Consider the following 23,056-nt stretch of genomic DNA (forward strand, 5'->3'; position numbering starts at 1 on the left):
CTACTTTCCCCTTCACCCCCGCTCTCCCCCCACCCATGGCCGACACACATTTCCACTGGTTGTAACATGTGTCCTAGTTCAGGGCCTATTTCCAAATTGTTGTTAGTTGCATTGGTGTGGTAGTTTCGAGTCTACATCCCCAATCATGTCCTCCTCAACCCATGCATTCAAGCAATTGTTTATCTTCTATGTTTCCTCTCCTGCAGTTCTTCCTCTGAATGTGGGTAGTGTTCTTTACCATAAATCCCTCAGAGCTGTCCTGTGTCATTGCATTGCTGCTGGTATACAAGGTCATTACATTCAATTTTACCACAGTATATCAGTCTCTGTGTACAGTGTCCTTCTGGCTCTGCTCCTTTCGTTCTGCATCAGTTCCTAGAGGTCTTTCCAATTCACATAGAATTCCTCCAGTTTATTATTCCTTTTAGCACAATAGTATTCCATCACCAGCATATACCACAATTTGTTCAGGCATTCCCCAATTGAAGGACACACCCTCCTTTTCCAGTTCTTTGCCACCACAAAAAGCACAGCTATAAATATTTTCCTATAAGTCTGTTTATCTATGATCTCTTTGGGGTACAAACCCAACAATGGTATGGCTGGATCAAAGGACAGGCATTCTTTTATAGTCCTTTGAGCTAGGCCCCCTTCCTTCACATTTTTTTTTCATTATTTCCCTTGATATTCTTGATCTTTTGTTATTCCAAATGAAATTTGTTATAGTTTTTCCTAATTCAGTAAAGAAGTTTTTTTGGTAATTTGATAGGTATGGCGCTAAATAGGTAAATTAATTTGGGTAGAATGTTCATTTTTATTATGTTAGCTCATCCTACCCATGAGCAATTAATAGCTTTCCAATTGTTGAGCTCCAGTTTTATTTGTTTGGAAAGTGTTTTGTAGTTGTTTTTGTATAATTGCTGTATTTGTTTTGGTAGATAGATACCGAAGTATTTTATATTGTCTAAGGTGATTTTGAATGGTGTTTCTCTTTCTACCTCTTGCTGCTCTAATGTGTTGGAAATATATAAAAATGCTGATGATTTATGTGCATTTATTTTGTATCCTGCAACTTTGCTAAAGTTGTTGATTATTTTTAAGTAGACCATCATATCATCTGCAAAGAGTTGATAGCTTAGTTTCCTCATTGCCTATTTTGATACCTTCAATTTCTTTTTCTTCTCTAATTGCAACTGCTAGTGTTTCTAGTACTATGTTGAATAATAGAGGTGATAATGGGCATCCTTGTTTTACTCCTGATCTTATTGGGAAGGCTTCTAATTTATCTCCATTGCATATAATGCTTTTTGATGGTTTTAGGTATATACTGTTTATTATTTTTAGGAAGGGTCCTTCTATTCCTATACTTTTCAATGTTTTCAAGAGGAATGGTTGCTGTAGTTTGTCAAAGGCTTTTTCAGCATCTATTAAGATAATCATGTGATTTTTGTTTGTTAGACTATTGATATGGTCAATTATGTGGATGGTTTTCCTAATGTTGAACCATCCTTGCATTCTTGGTATAAATTCCACCTGATCATGGTGGATGATCTTCTTAATTACTTGCTGGAGTCTCTTTGCTAATATTCTATTTAAGATTTTTGCATCTATGTTCCTTAAGGAGATTGGTCTATAGTTTTCTTTCTCAGTTTTTCGTCTATCTGGCTTTGGGATCAATACCATATTTGTGTCATAAAAGGAATTTGGTAGGACTCCTTCTTTGCTTATCATATCAAATAATTTGTATAGTATTGGGATTAGTTGCTCTTTGAATGTCTGATAGAATTCACTTGTGAATCCATCAGGTCCTGGGGACTTTTTCTTAGGGAGTTCTTTGATGGCTTGTTCAATTTCTATTTCTGATATGGGATTATTTAGGTATTCTATTTCTTCTGCTGTTAATCTAGGCAATTTATATTTTTGTAAATATTCATCCATATCTCCTAAATTGTTATATTTATTGCCATATAATTGGGCGAAATAGTTCTTAATGATTGCCTTAATTTCCCCTTCATTAGAGGTGAGGTCTCCCTTTTCATCTTTAATATTGTCAATTTGGTTTTCTTCTTTCCTTTTTCTTATTAGATTGACCAGTACTTTGTCTATTTTATCTGTTTTTTCAAAATACCAGCTTCTAGTCTTATTTATTAATTCAATAGTTCTTTTACTTTCGATTTTATTAATTTCTCCCTTAATTTTTAGTATTTCTAATTTGGTTTTCATCTGGGAGTTTTTAATTTGCTCGCTTTCTAATTTTTTGAGTTGCATACACAATTCATTGATCTCTGACCTCCTTTATTTGTTAATATATGCACTCAAGGATATAAATTTCCCCCTGAGTACTGCCTTGGCTGCATCCCACAGAGTTTGGTAGGATGTCTCATTATTGTCATTCTCTTCAATGAAATTGTTGTTTCTATGATTTCTTCTTTGACTAATTGGTTTTGGAGAATCATATTGTTTAATTTCCAATTGGTTTTTGATTTGTCTGTCCAGGTGCCCTTATTAATTGTTATTTTTATTGCATTATGATCTGAGAAGGTTACATTTATTATTTCTGCTCTTGCATTTGTTTGCAATGATTCTATGCCCTATTACATGGTCAATCTTTGTGAATGTACCATGTTCAGCTGAAAAGAAGGTGTATTCCTTTTTGTCCCTATTTATTTTTCTCCACATATCGATTAAATCTAATTTTTCTAGGACTTCATTCACCTCTCTTACATCTTTCTTATTTATTTTTTGGTTTGATTTATATGGATCTGTTAGAGGAATATTTAGATCTCCCACTATTATGGTTTTACTATCTATTTCCTTCTTGAGCTCTGCCAGTTTCTCCTTTATGAATTTGGATGCTATACCACTTGGTGCATATATATTGAGCAGTGTTATTTCCTCATTGTTTATACTGCCTTTAATCAGGATGTAATGACCTTCCCTGTCTTTTTAAATCATATCTATTTTTACTTAGGCTTTGTCAGAGATCATAATAGCCACTCCTACCTTCTTTTTCTCATTTGCTGCCCAAAAGATTTTGCTCAAGCCCTTAACCTTACACTTATGTATGTCTACATGCCTCATATGTGTTTCTTGTAGACAACATATGGTAGGATTTTGGTTTCTGATCCACTCTGCTATTTGCTTCCGTTTTATGAGCAAGTTCATCCCATTCACATTCAGAGTTACAATTATCAGTTGTGCATTCACTGACATTTTTGTATCCTCCCCTAGACCCCCCCCTTCTTCTTACACTATTTTCTTTTAAACCAGTGGTTTGCTTTGAGCCGGTATCCCTTATCCCCTCCCTTGATTGATTTCCCTTTCTGCCCCCTCCCTTGTTATCCCCCGGCTTTTTGCTTTTTAGAGGCCTAATGAATTTCCTCCCCCTTCTTTTCCCCTCCCTTTTTTGACCTCCCCACGCCCCTGCTCCCTTTGGTTTACCCCTTCTGACTTTCTCAGTTGTGTTTGATAGAGTTTTTTATCCGAATGGATAATAAAGCTACTCTTCCCTCTCCGGGTTGATTACACTGAGAGTAAGGTTTGATTATTACCTCTTAATGCTCTCTTCCTCTCCTTCTTATAGTAGTATTTATGCCCTCCCCTTCCCATGCCCTCTTTGTGTGTAATAGAATATCCTATTTTTCTTATTTACTCAGATTTTTCTTGGTGTCCCCTACTATTCCCTCCCCTCTTTCCCACCCCCCATGTCATCTTAGACCTTTAAGTATCCTGTCTTCTCCCTATAAATTATTCTTCTGGTTGCTATAATAGTGAATAGAGTTCACTACAGAGAATTATATATAGCATTTCTCCACATAGTAATACAGATAATTAGATCTTATTTAAGACCTTAAAGAGTCAAATTTAAAAAATTATTAATTTTCTTTCTTTTCCCTCTGTTTCTTATTTACCTTTTCATGTTTCTCTTGATTTTTCTGGTTTGGTATCAAACTTTCCATTTAGTCCTGGTCTCTTTTGTGCAAAAACTTGGAAATCTTCAATTTTGTTGAATGCCCATACTTTTCCCTGGAAGTATATTGTCAGTTTCGATGGGTAGTTGATCCGTGGCTGACGGCCCTGCTCTCTTGCCTTTCTGAATATTGTATTCCAAGCCTTGCTGTCTTTTAGCGTGGAGGCTGCCAGATCCTGTCTGATCCTGATTGGTGCTCCTTGATATTTAAATTGTCTCTTTCTGGCTTCTTGTAAGATTTTTTCTTTTACTTGAAAGCTCTTGAATTTGGCTATTATATTCCTAGGTGTTGACTTTTCTGGTTCCAGTGTAGAGGGTGATCTATGGATCCTTTCAATGTCTGTATTGCCCTCTTGTTGTAGGACTTCAGGGCAATTTTGCTGAATAATTTCTTTAAGTATGGAGTCCAAGTTTTTATTAATTTCTGCTTTTTCTAGAAGACCAATGATTCTCAAATTGTCTCTTCTAGACTGGTTTTCTTGGTCTGTCACTTTCTCATTGAGATATTTCATGTTTCCTTCTATTTTATTAGTCTTTTGACTTTGTTTTATTTGTTCTTGTTGTCTTGAGAGATCATTGGCTTCTAATTGCTCAATTCTAGCCTTTAGGGCCTGGTTTTCCTTTTCAACCTGGTCATTTCTGGTCTTCAGTTGACTTGCCTCACTTTCCAATTGTGAAATTCTGCCTTTTAAACTTTTATTTTCTTGCCAGATCTCTTCTATCTTACTCAACATCTCATTTTTGAACTCTTCAATAGCTTGTGACCAGTTTTCATTTTTTTGGGAAGGTTGGGATACTTGTTTGTCCTCCTCTGTTGTCTGGATTTTCTGTTTGTCAAAGTTGTCGATTGTTCCAGAGTTTTTCTTGATAATCTTTTTCTTCTGGGGTTCTCGGCTTGCCATTGTTAGCCCCGCCCCTTTTCAGCTTTGTCTTCACACCCCCTGGTCTGCCTGCCTTTTCTAAGCTCCTGAGGACTCTGGTTTCCTTGACCTCAGGGTCAAGCCTCCTGGTCGTCCCTGGTCTGCCCCTCTCCCTGAGGCTCCTTCAGCAGTCTCAGGGGCTGCTTCCACAGCCGCGCTCCCGTCTGCACCAGGTCCCCACTTGAGGTCCAAGCCTGGGCTCGAGATCTTTGTCCAAGCCTAGGGCACCGCCTTCACCCATGCAGACACTTGGGAAAGCCCCTGTGTTGTGAGATCTTTGTCTGTGCCTAGGGCAATGCCTTCACCTGCACAGACACTTAGGAAAGTCCCTGAATTCAAGATCTTTGTTCCCGCCTAGGGCAATGCCTTCACTGCACAGATGTTCCGGAAAGTCCCTGTGCTCAAGATTTTTGTCTGCCCCTAGGGCGATGTTTTCACCCCTGTAGAAGCTGTGGAAAGTCCGTGTGCCGTGCTCGCCCCCCAGCCACTTGGGGTCCCACATCTTGCAGCTCTCAGGAACAAGCCCTGGGGCTGCTAGTGATTTACTGGTTGCCCCAATCTTGTTTTCACTCTTGTGCGTTGGCTTTTGCGCTGTGTGTGGTGTGGGGGGGTGGGTGGAGGGGTTTCTTTCTGTCATGTTTTAGTGAGAGCTGTTTCACCCCTTTATAGCGTGGAAATGCCCCAATTCCGCGTACCTTCAATGCTTCGCCCTGTTGTGGGGTTCCTTTGTTCCTCTAGATTGGTTTTTATGTCCCCTTGTGGAGTCTGTATGCTTCGGTTAGGAGAGATGGAACAGCTGCTCCTTACTCTGCCGCCCTCTTCCCCAATTGGCTTTTTTTGTGAATGTGTCTGTCAATCATTTTTTTGTTTTCTTCCTCTTTTCTTTTCCTTTTATCCCCAAATTGTTGTAATTTCTGTTTTGTAAAGTGCAATAGGTTATGTACCTTTAGTCAGAATCTTTAGCGGTATAAGCTGGCATGATGCACTGGGGAGACTAGGCATGTAAATCTGGGAGACCTCAACATGCTCTCAATAGAATCATGGTGAGTGATTGTGTAGAAGGAGTTTCATCCCCTCCCCCTACTGGATTTCCAACCCAGTTCATCCCATTTTTATGAGCTGGTGCTGAGTCCATGAATGTGAATAAAAAGGTATGAGTGGGACCCAGACTTGCTCTATTACCTTGGAGTCAGCAGTGGAGTACCATGGCTGAGTCAGCCAGCCATGTGGAGGACCACATGGTCAAGGTTAGGTTTGAGGCTTGAATATCTACATATCTGCTTTTTCTACTTCAAGTGATTATTAATAAACTTTATGGAAAATAAGTAACTGGATATATTAATTTAAATCTAACACACTTTAATTTGTTTGGGAGCACTTAGGAATTTGAATGTATGACACCTCTGACACCTCTGTCTTTAGAGAGTAAAAACAAATTGTATTGTATTTTTTGTCATGGAGAGGGTTTTAAAAAATAAATCTATTGGATTAGCTTAAAATATTGGGATATTTCTTCAGGAAAAGTGTGTTTTTAGGATGGATATGATAGTTATCTGCAACTATTCAAAAACCCTCATTCCGAATAAATGACTGGATCATTGACTTAACCCACAACCACCAAAAAACACACTAAAAATCCTTTCCTTCTATCTAAGAATCAATATTATGAATTGGTTCCATGGCAGAAGAGGTCACACAACTAGGAAATGTCTGAGGTCAGATTTGAACCCAGGACCTCCTGATTCTTAAGTCTTGCTCTCAATCTACTGAACTACCTGGCTGTCCCCTATAACACTATATTTTAAGTCATTGAACTAAATGTTAGAAATAAAAAGAAGAAGGATTACGTTATCTATTTTTCCCCAAAGAAGACAGATCTAAGTTCCTAAAAGTTTAAAATGTAGCAGTTTTGTAGAATATGGTTCCTATAGTGTTTTATTTTTCCATCGATGAAATTCAGGAAATTTTGAGAAAAATAATCTATATTATTCAGGTTAATATTATCTGTTATCCTGAATAATTGCTATTGACTACATAGGTTCATGATCTGATAATTTTTACACCCCTTCCTCCCCACTGAACTACAAAAATATCACAGAAATAAAATATCAAACTAGATGTTTTTTCTTATAGCCATTTCTCACTTTGATTTGTGTGTTTGGTTTTGATTCATGACAAAGATGACCCAATTGATAATTTCTGAAATACTGCAAGTTATGAACTCATATCATCTGTGGCTTTTATCTCCTTTTTCCCTACAGAAATTGAGAAGTTCCAAAAAGGAGAAAGCAAGGAAGAGGAAAAGTACATTGATGTTGTGATTAATAAGAACATGAAACTGGGGCAGAAAGTATTAATTCCTGTAAAACAATTCCCCAAGGTAAGTGTTTCCTTTCTAAAGTTAAATCAACTAATATTTCATTTATTAACTTTTTGAAATTTTTAAAAAGGTATTCCTTAAATATTATTGTAATTTAAAGGTTTCATTTTATGAATTTTGAAGATATTCTTTGCATTTTACATCAAATGATTGCACAGAGAAACTTCATAGAAATTTCTAAGCTCTTTAAAATTATTAACAAAAGTACAAATCTTGGAAACGTTTCAACAAACTACTTAGTAATTAGTTAGGTTAAGATGGTGTTTCTGAATAGAGAGTTGTATTAAATACAATTGTAGGAATTTATAGTTACAACCTGATGGGATCTTAGACATAATCTAATTCCAGGTCCAATTTTCCATTTCACTTTTTTGGATGATGTAAAAGGACCAGGGATAAAGCATGTATCATTACCCATATATCATATGCATAAATAGTTTTACTCTGAGATCTCACTTCTGTCTCTATGAAAATCATAACTTGGAGATTCAGTGGTTAATGATTTAAGCCATTGACTATATAGAATTATTTATTTATGCTTATAATTCTTCCACATTAAGTTGAAGGTCAGTCTTGGATAAAAGGTGATGATGGCACCAAAAAGTGGCTTAGTTAAACAATAAACAAAAGTTTTCATGCTTTCAATAAATAAACTTTTGAGTTCAATGCACTTTAATATATTAAAGCAATGAGAATAATGGTCACATGAGGAATAATATGGAAATCTAGATATTTTCTGTGATCTGACCACTTATCTCAGCCTTGACAAAAATAGAAATTATGCTCTAAATATTAAGCAACTCCAGCTCTCTGTGGTCTATAACATCTAAAATCCAAAAGAATATTAAAATTTGTTTTTCAAACCCATTGACCAACCCTGACTTTACTAAGCACCTCTCCCTCTCCTCCAGCACTTTGTAAAACTATATTAGCAGATGCAAGGGCATGGCATAAACTAACAACAAAACAACTCCTTGCCCTAGTTCCATGTTGGCAAAGCTGTGGCAAGGTGCTGGGGTGGCACAGTGGAGGATATGTTGTTCCTCCCTCCACAATGATCAAAGACTTTTTTAGCATTTCCCACCCCTCTATGCAGCCACCCATTGCAAGAACTTCTTCCCTCCTCAATCTGGGGTAATGTGGGCGGGGCTCGGGGGCAGCTCAAAGGCAGGTTGAAATTGCAGTTTGGGCACAGGATTTCAAAAACATTTGCCAATGCTGCTCTAGGACTTCCTCATTTCCAATCTTATAAAAAAAAGTTGTCTGTAGGCTGCAGCAGGTGAATATAACTGCTCAGGGACAAAAATCACTCAAGGATAACAAACCAGCAGCATAAAATCTAAAAAACTCTGAATTGCAATCTCAGAGCTCTAAAAAGCTCTGAACTTCAACTAACAGAAGTACCAGGACAACCTTCTAGCATCAGTGCTACACCAGAGAATTAAGGAACAGAAGATATTGGTTAAGGTACCAAAAAATAACCGATGGTTGTTAGGAATGGTGTTATATGTGACACTCTACTAAGCCTGAGGGAAAGAGTTTATCATCCAGCGTTCTTTTCCATAAGTTCCTGGGTTATTGCATTGCTGCTAGTACGGAAGTCCATTACATTCTATTTTACCACAGTGTATTGGTCTCTGAGTACAATGTTCTTTTGGCTCAGCTCCTTTCACTCTGCATCAATTCCTGGAGGTCATTCCAATTCACTTGGAATTCTTCCAGTTTATTATTCCTTTTAACACAGTAATATTCCATCACCAGCATATATCACAGTTTGTTCAGCCATTCCCCAATAGAAGGGCATACTCTCGTTTTCCAGTTTTTTGCCACCACAAAAAAGTGTGCTATAAATATTTTTGTACAAGTCTCTTTTATCTAGGATCTCTTTGGGGTACAAACCCAACAATGGTATGGCTGGATCAAAGGGCAGGCAGGCAGTCCTTTAGAGCCCATTGAGCATAGTTCCAAATTGCCTTCCAGAATGGTTGGATCAGTTCACAACGCCACCAGCAATGCATTAATGTCCCAATTTGGCCACATCCCCTCCAACATTCATTACTCTCCCCTGCTATCATTTTAGCCAATCTGCTAGGTGTGAGATGATACCTCAGAGTTGTTATAATTTGCATTTCTCTAATTATTAGAGATTTGGAGCACTTTCTCATGTGCTTATTGATAGTTTTGATTTCTTTTTCTGAAAATTGCCTATTCATGTCCCTTACCCATTTATTGATTGGGGAATGGCTTGATTTTTTTTATACAATTGATTTAACTCTTTGTATATTTGAGTGAATAGACCCCTGTCAGAGTTTTTTGTTATAAAGATTTTTTTCCCAATCTGTTGTTTCCCTTCTGATTTTGGTTGCATTGTTTTTGTCTGTACAAAAACTTTTAAATTTAGTATAATAAATCATCCCATTCACATTCAGAGTTATAATTATCAGTTGTGTATTCCCCAACATTTTTGATATCCTCTCTTAGTTCTACCCCTTCTTCTTAGGCTATTTCCTTTTAAACCAGTGATCTGTTTTAAACCAGTAATCCTTGTCTCCTCCCTTGATTTAGTATCCTTTCTACTCCCTCCCTTGTTATTCCCCTCTTTTTATTTTTAAGGCCTAATGAATTCCCTCTCCCTTCTCTTCCCCTCCCTTTCTTGACCTCCCCACTCCTCTGCTCCCCTTGGTTTATCCCTTCTGACTTTCTCAGTAGGGTTAGATAGAGTGCTATATCTCAATGGATATAGCTACTCTTCCTTCTCAGAATTAATTCCACTGAGAGTAAGGTTTAAATATTACCTCTTAATGCTCTCTTCCTCTCCTTCTTATAATAGTATTGATCCCCTCCCCTTCCCATGCCCTCTTTGTAAGAGAATATCCTATTTTTCTCATTCATTCAAGTTTTTCTTGGTGTTTTCTACTTTTCACCCTCCTCTTTCCCACCCACCCCCTTATCATCTTAGACCATTTAGTACTCCAATCTCTCCCTGTAAATAATTCTTCTAATTAATCTCAGATTTAAACTCTTCAATAGCTTGTGACCAGTTTTTATTTTTTGGGAAGGTTTGGATATGATTACTTGTTTGTTCTCCTCTGCTGTTTGCTCTGTTATCTGGATTTTTTCTGTGTAAAAGTTGTCGAGTGTTAAAGATTTCTTCTTGATCTTTCTCTTCTGGGGTTCTTGTCTCTGTCTTGCATTGTTAGCCCAGAACCCTCTCAGCTTTATCCTCAAGCTCAGGGTCTGTCTGCACTCTTTGGGCTCCTGAAGTCTCAGGTCTAGTTGTTCTCAGGGTCAAGCCTCCTGGTGGTCCCCTTGCTTTTTCCTCTGCCCAAAGCCCCTTTAACAGTCTCAGGTCTTTCATGGTCATACACCCCTCTGCACTGGGTCCCCACCCACAGTCCACGCCTGCACTCAGAATATGTGTCTGCAGCTGAGACCACCCCTGTGCTCAGGGTCTGTGTTCAAAGTCCGCGTATTCTTTAGTCTCTTGGGGTCTTAAGTATTGCTGCTCTCAGGAACAGGCCCTGGTGACCCCAGGTAGGTGCCAAGGGGCTTAATGGCTGCCTCAAATTTACTCTTAACTCTTGTGAGCTGGCTTTGGCCCTGTAGGTGGTATGGAGGTGGTGCAGGGGGTTGCTCAGCTTCCGTTTTCGTGAGAGAAATGCCCCGATCCCACATACCTTCAATGCTGAGCCATGTTGTGGGGTCCCTTCTTTCATCTGGATTTGTTTTTGTGTCCCCATGAGGAGTCCTATATGTTTCACTTAGGAGAGGTTAAGCAGCTGCTTTTTACTCTGCCACCATCTTAACCTTAGAACTTGAAAATGCATTTTTAAAAATTAGAAAAGCTTAAGTAGTAAGTGACCAAAAACAGACAAAAAAGGAATATTAAAAATTAGATTGAAAATCCAATGAGAAAACTATTGCACTTATTTCACTGTATAAAATATCAGAATAAGGAACTTGAAAGCTCAAGGAAATAGAATTGGACATCAAACTGTCACCATTCCTTCCAACCCAGTGTTACCTTACTCAGAAAGAGACTATGCCCAGACCCTTGCCTACATCTGGGAGAAGCAGGGGGCAAAGTAAAAATAGAAAAAAAAATATGCCACTGACTTTGTGAAAAAGATCTGTGCAAGGAAAAGCCTCAGGGCTACAACAACAACAACAACAAAATCACAGGCATCCAGAAAAAATCAGTTCCAGGGAACTGAAATTAAAATTTTTGAAGGCCTTTCTGCTTCCACCAAAATAAGTATGAAGCAGTTAGAATATGGAATATGTTGGAAAATGGAGTGATATTCCGTGAAGTAGAACAATAGCATGTTTTCCAAAGCTGAATATAATTCTACAAAAAGTGTGTGTGTAGAATATTTAATGTAGTAGAAGACATTTGACATTTTTTAAATTTTAATTAATTAATTAAGAATATTTTTCTATGGTTACCTGATTCATGTTCTTTCTGTTTCCTCTTCCTTTCCCCCTCCCAGAGTGGATGAGCAATTCCACTGAATTTTACATATGTCATTGTTCAAAACCTATTTCCATATTATTAATATTTGCAATAGAATGATCATTCAAAGTCAATATCCCCAATCATATCCCCATCGAACCATGTAATCAAACAGTTGTTTTTCTTTTGTGTTTACTCCCACAGTTCTTTTTCTGGATGTTCATTCTCATAAGTCCCTCAGAATTGTCCTGGATCATTTCATTGCTGCTAGTAGAGAAGTCTATTACATTTAATTGTACCAGATATGTATCAGTCTCTGTGTACAATGTTCTCCTGGTCCTGCTCTTTTCACTCTGCATCAGTTCCTGGAGGTCTTTCCAGTTTAATAGAAACCCCCCAGTTTATTATTCCTTACTGCACAATAGTATTCTATCACCATCATATACCACAATTTGTTTAGCCATTCCCTAGTCAATGAATACCCATTCATTTTCTAGGTTTTTTTGTTACTACAAAGAGCATGGCTATTAATATTTTTGTACAAGTCTTTTTCCCTTCTCTTTGGCTGACAAACCCAGCAGTGGTATGACTGGATCAAAGGACAGGCAGTCTTTTTTTAAAGCCCTTTGGGCATTGTTCCAAATTGCCTTCCAAGAGTGGTTGGATCAATTTACAACTTGACCAGCAATGCATCAGCATCCCAATTTTGCTACAACCCCTCCAACATTTATTGCTTTCCTTGCTGTCATATTGACCACTCGTGCTAGGTATGAGATGGTACCTCAGAGGTGTTTTGATTTACATTTCTCTAATTATTACAGATTTGGAACAGTTTTTCATGTGCTTATTGATAGTTTTGATTTCTTTATCTGAAAATTGTCTATTTATGTCTCTTGCCCATTTATCAATTGGGGAATGACTTGATTTTTTTGTACAATTGATTTGAGAAATTAGAGGTTTTTGTTATAAAGATTTTTTCCCAAATATTTCTTCCCTTATAATTTTGGTTGCATTGATTTTGTTTGTACAAAACCTTCTTAATTTAATGCAATCAAAATTTTTCATTTTACATTTTGTAATATTCTCTATCTCTTGCTTGGTCTTCAATTATTTCCCATAGATCTGACAGGTATACTATTCTATGTTCACCTAATTTACTTGTATTTTCCTTCTTTATATTTAAGTCATTTACCCATTCTGAATTTATCTTGGTATAGGATGTGTGATGTTTTATCTATGCCTAATCTCTCCTATACTATTTTCCAATTTTCCCAGCCTTTTTTGCCAAATAGTGGGATTTTGTCCCCGAAGCTGTGATCTTTGGGTTTGTCATACACTATCTTGCTGATGACATTTACCCCAAGGCTATTCCATTGATTCCCCAATCTGTCCTTGAGCCAGTATCATTTTGTTTTAAATTTAAAGCCACTGCTTTATAGTACAGTTTTAAGAACTGGTACTGCTAGGCCACCATTTTTCACACTTTTTTTTCCCATTAGTTCCCTTGATATTCTTGATATTTGGTTCTCCCAAGTGAACTAGTTATAGTTTTTTTCCCAATTCAATAAAAAAGTTTCTTGGTAGTTTGAATAGATATGGCACTGAATAAGTAAATTAATTTGGGTAGGATTGTCATTTTTGTTATATTAGCTTGTCTTACCCAGGAGCAAATAATGCTTTTCCAATTATTTAAATCTAGTTTTAATTGTTTGGAAAGCGTTTTGTGTTTGTGTTCATATAATTCCTGTGTTTGTCTTGGCAAATAGATTCCTAAATATTTTATATTGTCTAGGGTGCCTTTAAAAGGCATTTCTCTTTCTAAATCTTGCTGCCGATTTGTGTTGGAGACATTCAACATTCTCGATAGAAAAACAGAGCTGGGTAGGAACTTTCAAAAGAAAACACAAGAGCCCATGATAGTGGGGATCTAGACTTTCTCTCATTCATGATGCCTATAAGAATCTTCTTCCTTAACTGTTATCACTTATACAATCAAAACTTCATATCCATTCTAGACTTATAGAGGTTGCCCCATGGATTTCCCCTTTCCCATTGTGCCTCATTCTCCTAACAATTTCAGTTTTTTTAAATGTCTAAGAGGAGAATACACCTGTACCAGGGAAGGCTCTCCTTTACTATGTCCCTGATTATGCAGAAACTTAAACAGAGAGAAATTTTAACTTATTTGATTAATTTTAAGAGACTATTATGATGATGTGTTAACATTCTAATATGTACAGAAGAATGAAGATTCATTTCAGAACCATAATATCTACAAGGGTATTGAGGAAGTTAAGTAAAAAAAAATTGAAGACCTAGGAGTGGACTGGTTCTATTCTTAGGGTATTAAGAAAATAAATGATGTAGGGATCTCCTTTAGAAAAGACTGTCCTCTAACTTCAATTGGCCCTCTATCTTGTAAGAGTTAGCAGATACAGAAACTGCCCAAATCCATGAAGAAAAGAAGGAAAAGTGCCATGTCTTAAAAGAGGTAGGAACAGAAAATCTTTTTTGAGTACAGGAGATAGTCATTAAACCCAGAGCTTTGTGGAATGAAGGAAAGTGATTCTCACTATGTGTCAAGCATTGTGCTAAGCACTTTACAAATATTTAGGATTGAATTTGATTCTCACAACAGGCATCCAAGATATAGGTGCTGTTATTATTCCCATTTTATAGTTGAGGAAACTGAAGCAAGTAGATAGATATTTCAAGTAACTTTCCTGTGTTTACAGTCAATCAATAGTTATTAAACATTTATTAAGTACCTCCTCTGTACTTGAGGCACTAAGACCTGGGTTCAAATGTAACTTCAGACACTGGCTTTTTCTGATCTTGAGGAAGACACTTTAACTTCTGTTTGTCTTAATCTACTAGAGAAGGAAATGGCAAATATTTGCCAAGAAAACTCCATGGACAACATTAGCCTGCTATATTCCAGAGGGTCATAAAGTATTGGACACAACTTAATAAGTAATGCAGCCAGATGAGAAATAGCTTGTAAATATCTGTGCTCAAATTTGAACTCGGATCTTCCTGATTCCAGGCCCAGCTTTCTCTCCACTGTACTAATGTACAATACTGAGCTTTCCCTACTAAAGTATTTTGCAAATTTAAAGTGCCATATAGATGCTAGATGTTATTAAAATTATATCATTTTAAAAATTAGAAGAGAACTAAATGAGGTGCTTTTCACAGGTCCCTTTGGACCTCATCCTAACCAGTCCTAGTCTAGTCACTTATCACATTGTTTTAAATTTAATTAGTAATTGTTGTTGTCATCCTCATATAAGTAGTAGCAATAGCAGCAGTAGCTACAATAGCCAGTAGTAATATCATCTATATAGCTCCTTAAATTTAAGGTTTGAAAGCACTTCATACATCTTACTGGCTTCAAGGTGGAGTATAAAAGCACCTGCCTCCCAGGACTGTGAAGATCAAATGAAAATTTTTTTAATGAACTTAGCAGAGTGCCAGGCACATAGAAAGTGTTATATAAAATTTAGCTATTATAATTTTATCCTCACAATAGCATTGAGAAGTAGATGATGTTACAATCTCCATTTTATAAATGAAGAAATAGAAGCAACCATGTTCAGTGACTTTCCCAGGCTTCCATGACTAGTTAGTATCTGAGACTGTATTTAATCTCAGGCCTTCTGAAGTCCAGTGCTCTCATCCATTGTTCCATAAAACTGCCATTTTGGAAGTAAAAACCACTAACTCAGTTACTGCCTAGGTAAGCTTAAGATTTGTTTGTTTCTGTTTTTGACCACTGGGACATGTTCCAGTGTGTCATCCTTAATTCTGTTGCTATTCTCTTGATTAATAATCCTGATCTCAATGTTCACATTTTCCTGCCTGAACATTGAGTTAGAGATCTTTTACCTCATCTCTATTAATGTTATCCTTCTGTCTTGTTGTGTTAATTCTATGTATTGTCCCTTTCTCTTTCCCTTTAGGATATAGGCCTTTGAAGACTGAGAGCATTTATGTCCAGTTAGTAAATGTGTATGGATATTTTACTTTCAATTTTTCTTTTTGCTGGCAGTCTGTCTTACTAAGTCCATCAACAATAATCTATGGTAGCTATTCATATTTTATTTTTCCTGTTAACTCTCTCAGACATCCAGTATGCTAGTCTCACTGTGTCTAGGATAAACTAGCCCCAGGCCACACAGGTACCAAAAACTACTTTCATGTCCCTTCACCCATTTCAACCACAAAGCCAACCAAGACGTTATTTTTATCCATTCTTATAAGCAATAATAAAATGTTTGGGCTAAACTTGCTTCAGGAAAATTCAGTGGTTCATGTCTGGTATCGAAATAAAATGCAAAAAACATTTATCAAAACATTTATAACACTTACAAAATATATAACATTTATTTTAACCTTTATTTAAAAGTAGACTGCAAAGGTTTAACAAAAGTATAGCTTTGGTTCTTCTGGGTCCATCTTTTCTTGCCTTTGTACTCAACAAAATTCACAATTAAGAGAGCTCTTTATATGCTTTTTTTGGCAACATATTTTATTAAGGTTGTACAAGTTTCCTCTCAATACTTCCTCCTATCCCCTTAAATATTGTAATGCACGGTTGCAGCAATAGTTTTTTTTTGCTTTTTGCAAATTCAACTGTACAGCCCTGGCAATTAGAAGTTTTAGAATGTTCACAGAAAGACAGTTGGAGCCTGATACTATAAATAGTGCTGAAGCTCCAACCGAAGGGCTTTTGACTTTTGACTTCTGCTTTGGCCCGTGCTTATTGTCTTTGGGGCATTTGTACCTAGCCTGATTTCTCTGGACCTCTCCCTGATCTCTCCATTTACATCCCTACTGTTTTCCCTGAATTTCCCCATTGGGCCCTGGGAGGAAGGGTGGTTTTGGTGTTTGGACATTGTGGGTTTTAGCTTCTGTAGGCAAGTAGGATATCCTAAATCAAGCTACCCCCTTATTTAGTGATCTGATAAATACTTTACTTCAGGGCAGTGAATCCTTCCTGACTGGGAGAGCCGACTCTCTCAGTCTGACTCCTTTCTCTGTGACCCTTCCCCCAACACCAGCTTTCTCCCTAGTAGCAGTTACAAAACCCTGAAACCCTCTCTCCCTCAACTCACCCCTGCCATCAATAAGTCCCCTTTGTTACCTACTGTAGGAAATATAAGTAAAGGTAATGGGGACACCAGGGATATTATAATAATACTAGGTGATTGTTGGTACACACACTGGGGTTTATGAGAGACTAGACTTGGACATGAAGATCAGAACAGCCAAGCTGCTCCTAACTGACAAAGGGACCGTTGACCAACTGTCACCCTGGGCCAGAGGCTTTGAGTCCGACAGGCAAGGTAACAGGATATAACTGGTTTTATTATGAATAACTAAAAGGTGGGATAGGGATCTCTACTCTAAAACCTTAAAACCTAATGATTAAACCCACAGAGAAAGGAAAGACTTATTTCTACACTAACTTAGCAATCTAAACTGACAGGGCCCAAGGAGCTATAATGGAGTCTTTGAGTGACTATCTCAGTCTGGACCTGCCAGATTTGAGCAGCATAGCTAGTGGCTTTGTGGCTTTGGGATTCTCACTGCAATCTGGATGCCAAGAGCCAAGGTGGTCTCAGGTACCAAGTAGTGAGGGTTTGCTTGAAACGCTGTCTACCAGATCTCAAACTTCACCTCTTCCCTGGCACAGCACTGTTGATCTTCTCTCTTTGCTAGATGCCACCACTCAGGATCCCAGGGGAACATCAGGAAGCAGGGTGTCCTTTGCTCTGAGATCTCCAAGGCTGGCAACAGGTTTTGCCCACCACTAATGGAGTCCTCTCTCAGGGCACACACACTCTTCCTCCTCCTTCATTCTATCCTGGAATTTCCAGCTCCAGCTCCTTCCTGCTAGATACATCCTTAATACTTAATTAACTAACTAATCTAATCTTCCTCACAACAATACACAAAAGCCTCTGGTGAATCATTGTATTATTATATTATTATTATGTATATATTAAGGCAAAGGCTGAAGAGGGAAGAAATTAATTCCTTTTATTTTTTGAGGGAAACCTAGGTATCCATCTTGGGCAGGAAGTACCCAGCAGAGACTTCCTACAGACATCAATTTCACTGGCAGGGAGGAGCCTTTGACTCCTCCCTCAAGGGTTCTTAGAAATTAACAAGAGAAACCCCTCCAGCCAGATCTAATCATTTTTGACTGGCCCAATTCCTCTTGTATCATAGAAATACTTTCCCTGCCTGAAAAATCCATCTTATTTCCTCCCTGTACTCTAGCCTCAGCAGATTAGCCTGTTTGAGCAGCCCTACCTATACTCCCATTCATTCCCTTACCTTCCTATATACAACCAATTCATCCCTTCATTACTCACCTAACCCCTTTACTCCTCCCTATACTAAGATTACCCATTCATTCCCTTAACTCAGCCTATCACCTTTATCCCTGTTATTCCTCCCCATTGTCAACATTTTGCTTACTTCTTTATAACAATAAGAACTTATGGGGAAAAAAGGGAATGAGATCTATACTTTGAGATTAAATCTGTGTAGTATACTTATCCTGTTATTCACTGCCCTTCCTAGCTTGACCTACTTGAGGCTCAGATTACTGGCTTCTTCTCTCCTTTAATCTTCTCATTAGTTTTTTTTCTCCTCTTAAGTATTTTTTATACATTTTTGTAATATAATTTATTTTAGAAATTAATATATTTTTATCACCAAAATTTCTCCAAATATTTCTTCTCTTGTCTCTCCCAGAAAGTCATTCCATTAAATTAATTTTTTAAAAACCCTTAAACTCCATCTTAGACTCAATACTGAGAATTGGCTGCAAGACAAATGAGCAGTGTACGTTAGGCAGTTGAGGTTAAGTGACTTTCCCAGGGTCACATAGCTCAGAAGTGTCTGAGGCCAGATTTAAAATGTTTTTAAGAATCCTCTTACCCCCAAAAAAGGAAAAGAGAAAAAAGTTAACAATTATTCAAAAGCATCAAAAATTTTAAAATTTTTAAAAATTTTAAATGTAAAATGTTGCTGCTAATTACTACATCTGTTAACTACTCAATTCTGCAAAGGAGTGAGTTTAACAACATTTTCTCTTTGGAGCAACATTTGCATAATTTATAATTTTCTGCATTGACTTTTGATTATTTTGTGGTTCTTTACATATATCTTGTATTCTTGTGCATAGTTTTCTTTTCTTGACTTTGCTTAACCTGCATCAATTTTATTTGCCTTTCCATGCTTTTCTAATCATAATCACCATATTTTTCAGCAAAATAATAATATTCTATTAAATTCATATGCCATTGTTTGTTTAGCCATTCTCCTATCTATGTGCATCTTATTTCCAATATTTTGCTATTATAGAAAGTGTTCTTATAAATATCATAGTGCATATATCTTGTCAGTGGCCTCTTTGAGTTATATACTTAGTAATATAATCTCTGTGTCATTTTTTCTACACAATTCTAAATTGTTTTCCAAAATGGTCAGACTGATTCATTGCTTCAACAGTAATGTACTAGTATTCCTAGTTTACCACAATCCCTCCAGAATTAGCTATTTTTTTCTTTTCTTATTCATGTCAATTTGCAGATGTGAAGTAAAATGTCAGGGTTGTTTTGATGTGCATTTCTTTTATTTTTAGTAATTTTGATCATTCTTTTATATACTTGTTAATTGTTATACATTTTTATTTTATTTTATTATTAATAGAATTCGTCCTATTTCCTCCTCACTTCTCACATTATAGAAGGCATCGTCTGGAAGACAGACATGTTCATACAAATTATGTCTCTGGAGGTAACATTCACAATTTATTCTTTAAGGATTATATTTGTAGCTATATGTGATGTTCTTGGCTCTACTCATTTTACTATTTGTTATCTTGTGTAGTTCTTTCCAAGTTATCCTCAAATTAGTCTGCTCAATTGTTTCTTATGGCATGATAGTATTCCATCATAATCATATACACAATTTGTTTAGCCGTTCCTCATTTAATGGATATCCCCCCAATTTCCAGTTCTTTGCCACCACAAAGAGAGCTTTTATAAATATTTGTATAGGTTGCTTTTCCTTTTTCTTCCTTGAGAAACAGACCCAGAAATAGTATTGCTAGAATTATCAGTTCTTTTTCAAATCAATTTAAATTTATTTTCAGTTCTGAATTCTCTATATAACCTTCCTCTTCTCTATCCATTTAGAAGACAAGAAAAACAAAGCCTTTTCCAAATATGTGTAGTTAAGCAAAACTAATTCCTGTATTATTTATTTTTCTCTTCTTCCAAACCACCTCTCAAAAAAATAGAGTGAAAGAAAAGAAAATATATTTCAATCTGTAGTATGAGTCTGTCAGCTCTATCTGGAAGTAAAAAGTATTATGAGTCCTTTGAAATTATGTTTAGTCATTGTATTCATCAGTTACTGAACCTCACAATATTATTTATCTTTACAGTATTGTTACTGTATACATTTCTCTTCTTTTGTTCACTTCTTTGCATCAGTTCACATGGATTCTTGTAAACAGCATTCTTCGATTATGGTTTTTTAATCCATTCTTGCTATCCATTTCTGTTTTATGGATGAGTTTGTCCCATTCATAGTTAGAGTTATGACTGCTGTGTATGTTTCTTCATCCTATTTTCCCTCTTTTCTTCCTTCTTTTTTTTCTCTTTTTACCTTGTCCTTCCTCAAAAGTATTTTGCTTCTGACCACTGCCTCCTTTGATTACTCCCCAACACAACTTTCTTTAATACCTTTCCCTTCAACTTCATTGTTAGATAAGATGAATTTCTATTCCCAATTGTGTGTGTATATAAAATTTCTTTCTTTGAACCAGTTTAGAAAAGAAGGAGGTTTATTATTGAAAAAACTTCTTTGCTTTCCTCTTTTAAATGAGATAATTTTCTCCATTTTTACTTTCCCTCTTATTTTTTCTCATCCATACATTTTTTTGAGATTTATCTAAATGTAATGTAGTTCTTACTCATGTCCTTTAAAGAGACTACTTCTTATTGCCCTAGGATAACATTCTTAGGAGTTACACGAATCATATTATAATTTGAGAATATAAACCGTATTAACTTCTTCATGATTTCTTATTCATGTTTGCCTTTTTACCTCTCAAGTAATATGTTTGAAATACCATATTGGAAGTGACAGTTCTCATTTTTCTATTAACTGAATTTTGTTAAAAGGAGAAGACATTGTCTTTTCATAAAAAAATGCCTAGAAATCCTCTATTTCATTTAAATTGCTCATTTTTCCCCTTGCAAGAGTATACTCAATTTGTTGACTATCCTATTCTAGGTTATAATCTTTTGCTTCCCAGAATATCATATTCTAAACTCTCCATTTATTTATCATAGTAGCTGCTAAGTCTGATGTGATCCCAACTGAGATTTCACACTACTGGAGTATTTTCTATTTGACTGGGACTCTCTAGAATTTGACTATAATATTCCTCAGTTTTTGACTTTGGATCTCTTTTAGAAGATAATTGGTATATTCTTTCCATTTTCATTTTTCCCTCTGGTTCTAAGATATTTGGGTAATTTCCCTTCATAATTTCCCAAAATGTGCTGAATAGACCCTTTTTGCTCATATTTTTAAGATAGTGCCATAATTGCTAAATAATCTTCCTCAAGGATATCCATGAGTTTGAGACTGGCTAAAAAAATTGTGGTATATAAAACTGATGGAATAGTGTTGTGCTCCCCAGTCTACACACACACATACACACATATACAGAACCCAGAGCAGGGGACTAGCCCAATCCACAAAACAGTGGAACCGCTAATGTAGGGTATTGAATATAGCTGGACAAAACCAACTACAAATTTCCCCAGATCAAGCCAGTAAGGCCACCTCTTCAACCAAACACTGTGAGAAAAGAGGCAGCTGGGCCCACCCCATGTACCAAAGAAGAGTAATCAGGAAGCTTGGAGTGGTATGTCCTATACCCTAGAAACAAATAAGTAAGGGAACAGGGGAAAAAAATCTAGAAAAATGAACAAAAGCAAAAAAAAAAAACTGACTATAGAAAGTCTTTGATGTCAACAGTGACAAAAAAAAGGAAAAATGTGAAGCCTCAAAGGAAAATGTGAAAGGCTATCAGGGCTCATTGAAAAACCCTGGCTGAAATTGAAAAGAAGTTAAAAAACAAAATTAAGAGAATTGAGAAAAAACTCAACAGTTGGGGAAAATTCACTGCAGAAATTAATTCCCTAGACTAGGCCAAAAGAAAAGGGAGGTACAAAAATGCAATGAAGAATATGATTCCCTAAGGAATAGAATGGACCAAATAGAAATAGAGGGCCCCCCAAAAAAATCTGAAGAAAACAACTCAATATTTATTTCAGAATAAGATTCTCTAAATGGAAAAGGAAACACAAAATCTCAAGGAAGAAAATAACACTCTCTAAAACAGAATTCAACAAATAGACACTAATGAAATTGTAAGATATCAGGAAACAATGAGACAATTTTTTTAATTGGGATAAAAATAGAAGAAAATAAGATGCCCCACTGGAAAAATGACCAACATGGAAAATAGGTTCAAAAGAGAGAATTTTAAAATCATCAAAAGAACTGAAAGTTATGCTAAAAATAAGAGTCTGGACACTATATTATGAGAAGTCATCAGGAAGAATTGTTCTGATATCCTTGAAAAAAAGGGAAAAATAGAAATTGAGATAATCCACCATACACCACCTGAAAAAGACCCCCAAATAAAATACCTCTTGACTATTAGAATCAAATTCCAGAACTCCAAAGGTCAAGGAAAAGATATTAAAAGCAGCCAGAAGGAAACACTTCAGATATCATGGAGCCACAATCAGGATTACACAGGAGCTATTAGATTCTTTATTAAGGTCCCCAAAGTCCCAGGGCTTTGGTCTAAAACCTAGAATTACATACCCAGCAAAGCTGAGCATAATCCTGAAGGAGAAATTTTGATGCTCAATGTAATGAAATTTCAATATTCTTGAGCAAAAAAACAGCTGAAAATACAATTTGATGAATAAATTTGACACTCAAAAGAAGTATAAAAAATTAAATAAAATCTTAAGGATTTTGCTGAAGATGAATCATGCATATTCATTCTTGGGAAAGTGCTAATTGAAATAATTAGATATACTAGATTCTTGAGAGATAAAAATACTTAGTGTGGAGGATACCTAAAGTACCCAACATGCTTAAGAACTATCATTATCAGACCAGTGAAAAGCAGTATATAACTGAAGAATGAAGGAAGCCAAATAAGATGGACTGATATCCCCCCAACCCCCAAAAAAAGAGAGAGAGAAAAAGGTAAATTG

General features: G+C 36.4%; 1 protein-coding gene across 1 annotated transcript in view; it reads left to right on the plus strand.

The window, feature by feature from the left end:
• KHDRBS3 (KH RNA binding domain containing, signal transduction associated 3) overlaps positions 1 to 23,056 on the plus strand; it is a 213,556-nt gene that overhangs the window by 86,921 nt on the left and 103,579 nt on the right. Inside the window, exon 2 of the mRNA XM_044669251.1 lies at positions 7,152 to 7,270. Within this exon, the coding sequence (XP_044525186.1) occupies positions 7,152 to 7,270 (119 nt within the window). The remainder of the gene's footprint in view (positions 1 to 7,151; positions 7,271 to 23,056) is intronic.

This window comes from Gracilinanus agilis, chromosome 1 (assembly GCF_016433145.1).
Source record: "Gracilinanus agilis isolate LMUSP501 chromosome 1, AgileGrace, whole genome shotgun sequence".
NCBI classification, from domain to species: domain Eukaryota; kingdom Metazoa; phylum Chordata; class Mammalia; order Didelphimorphia; family Didelphidae; genus Gracilinanus; species Gracilinanus agilis.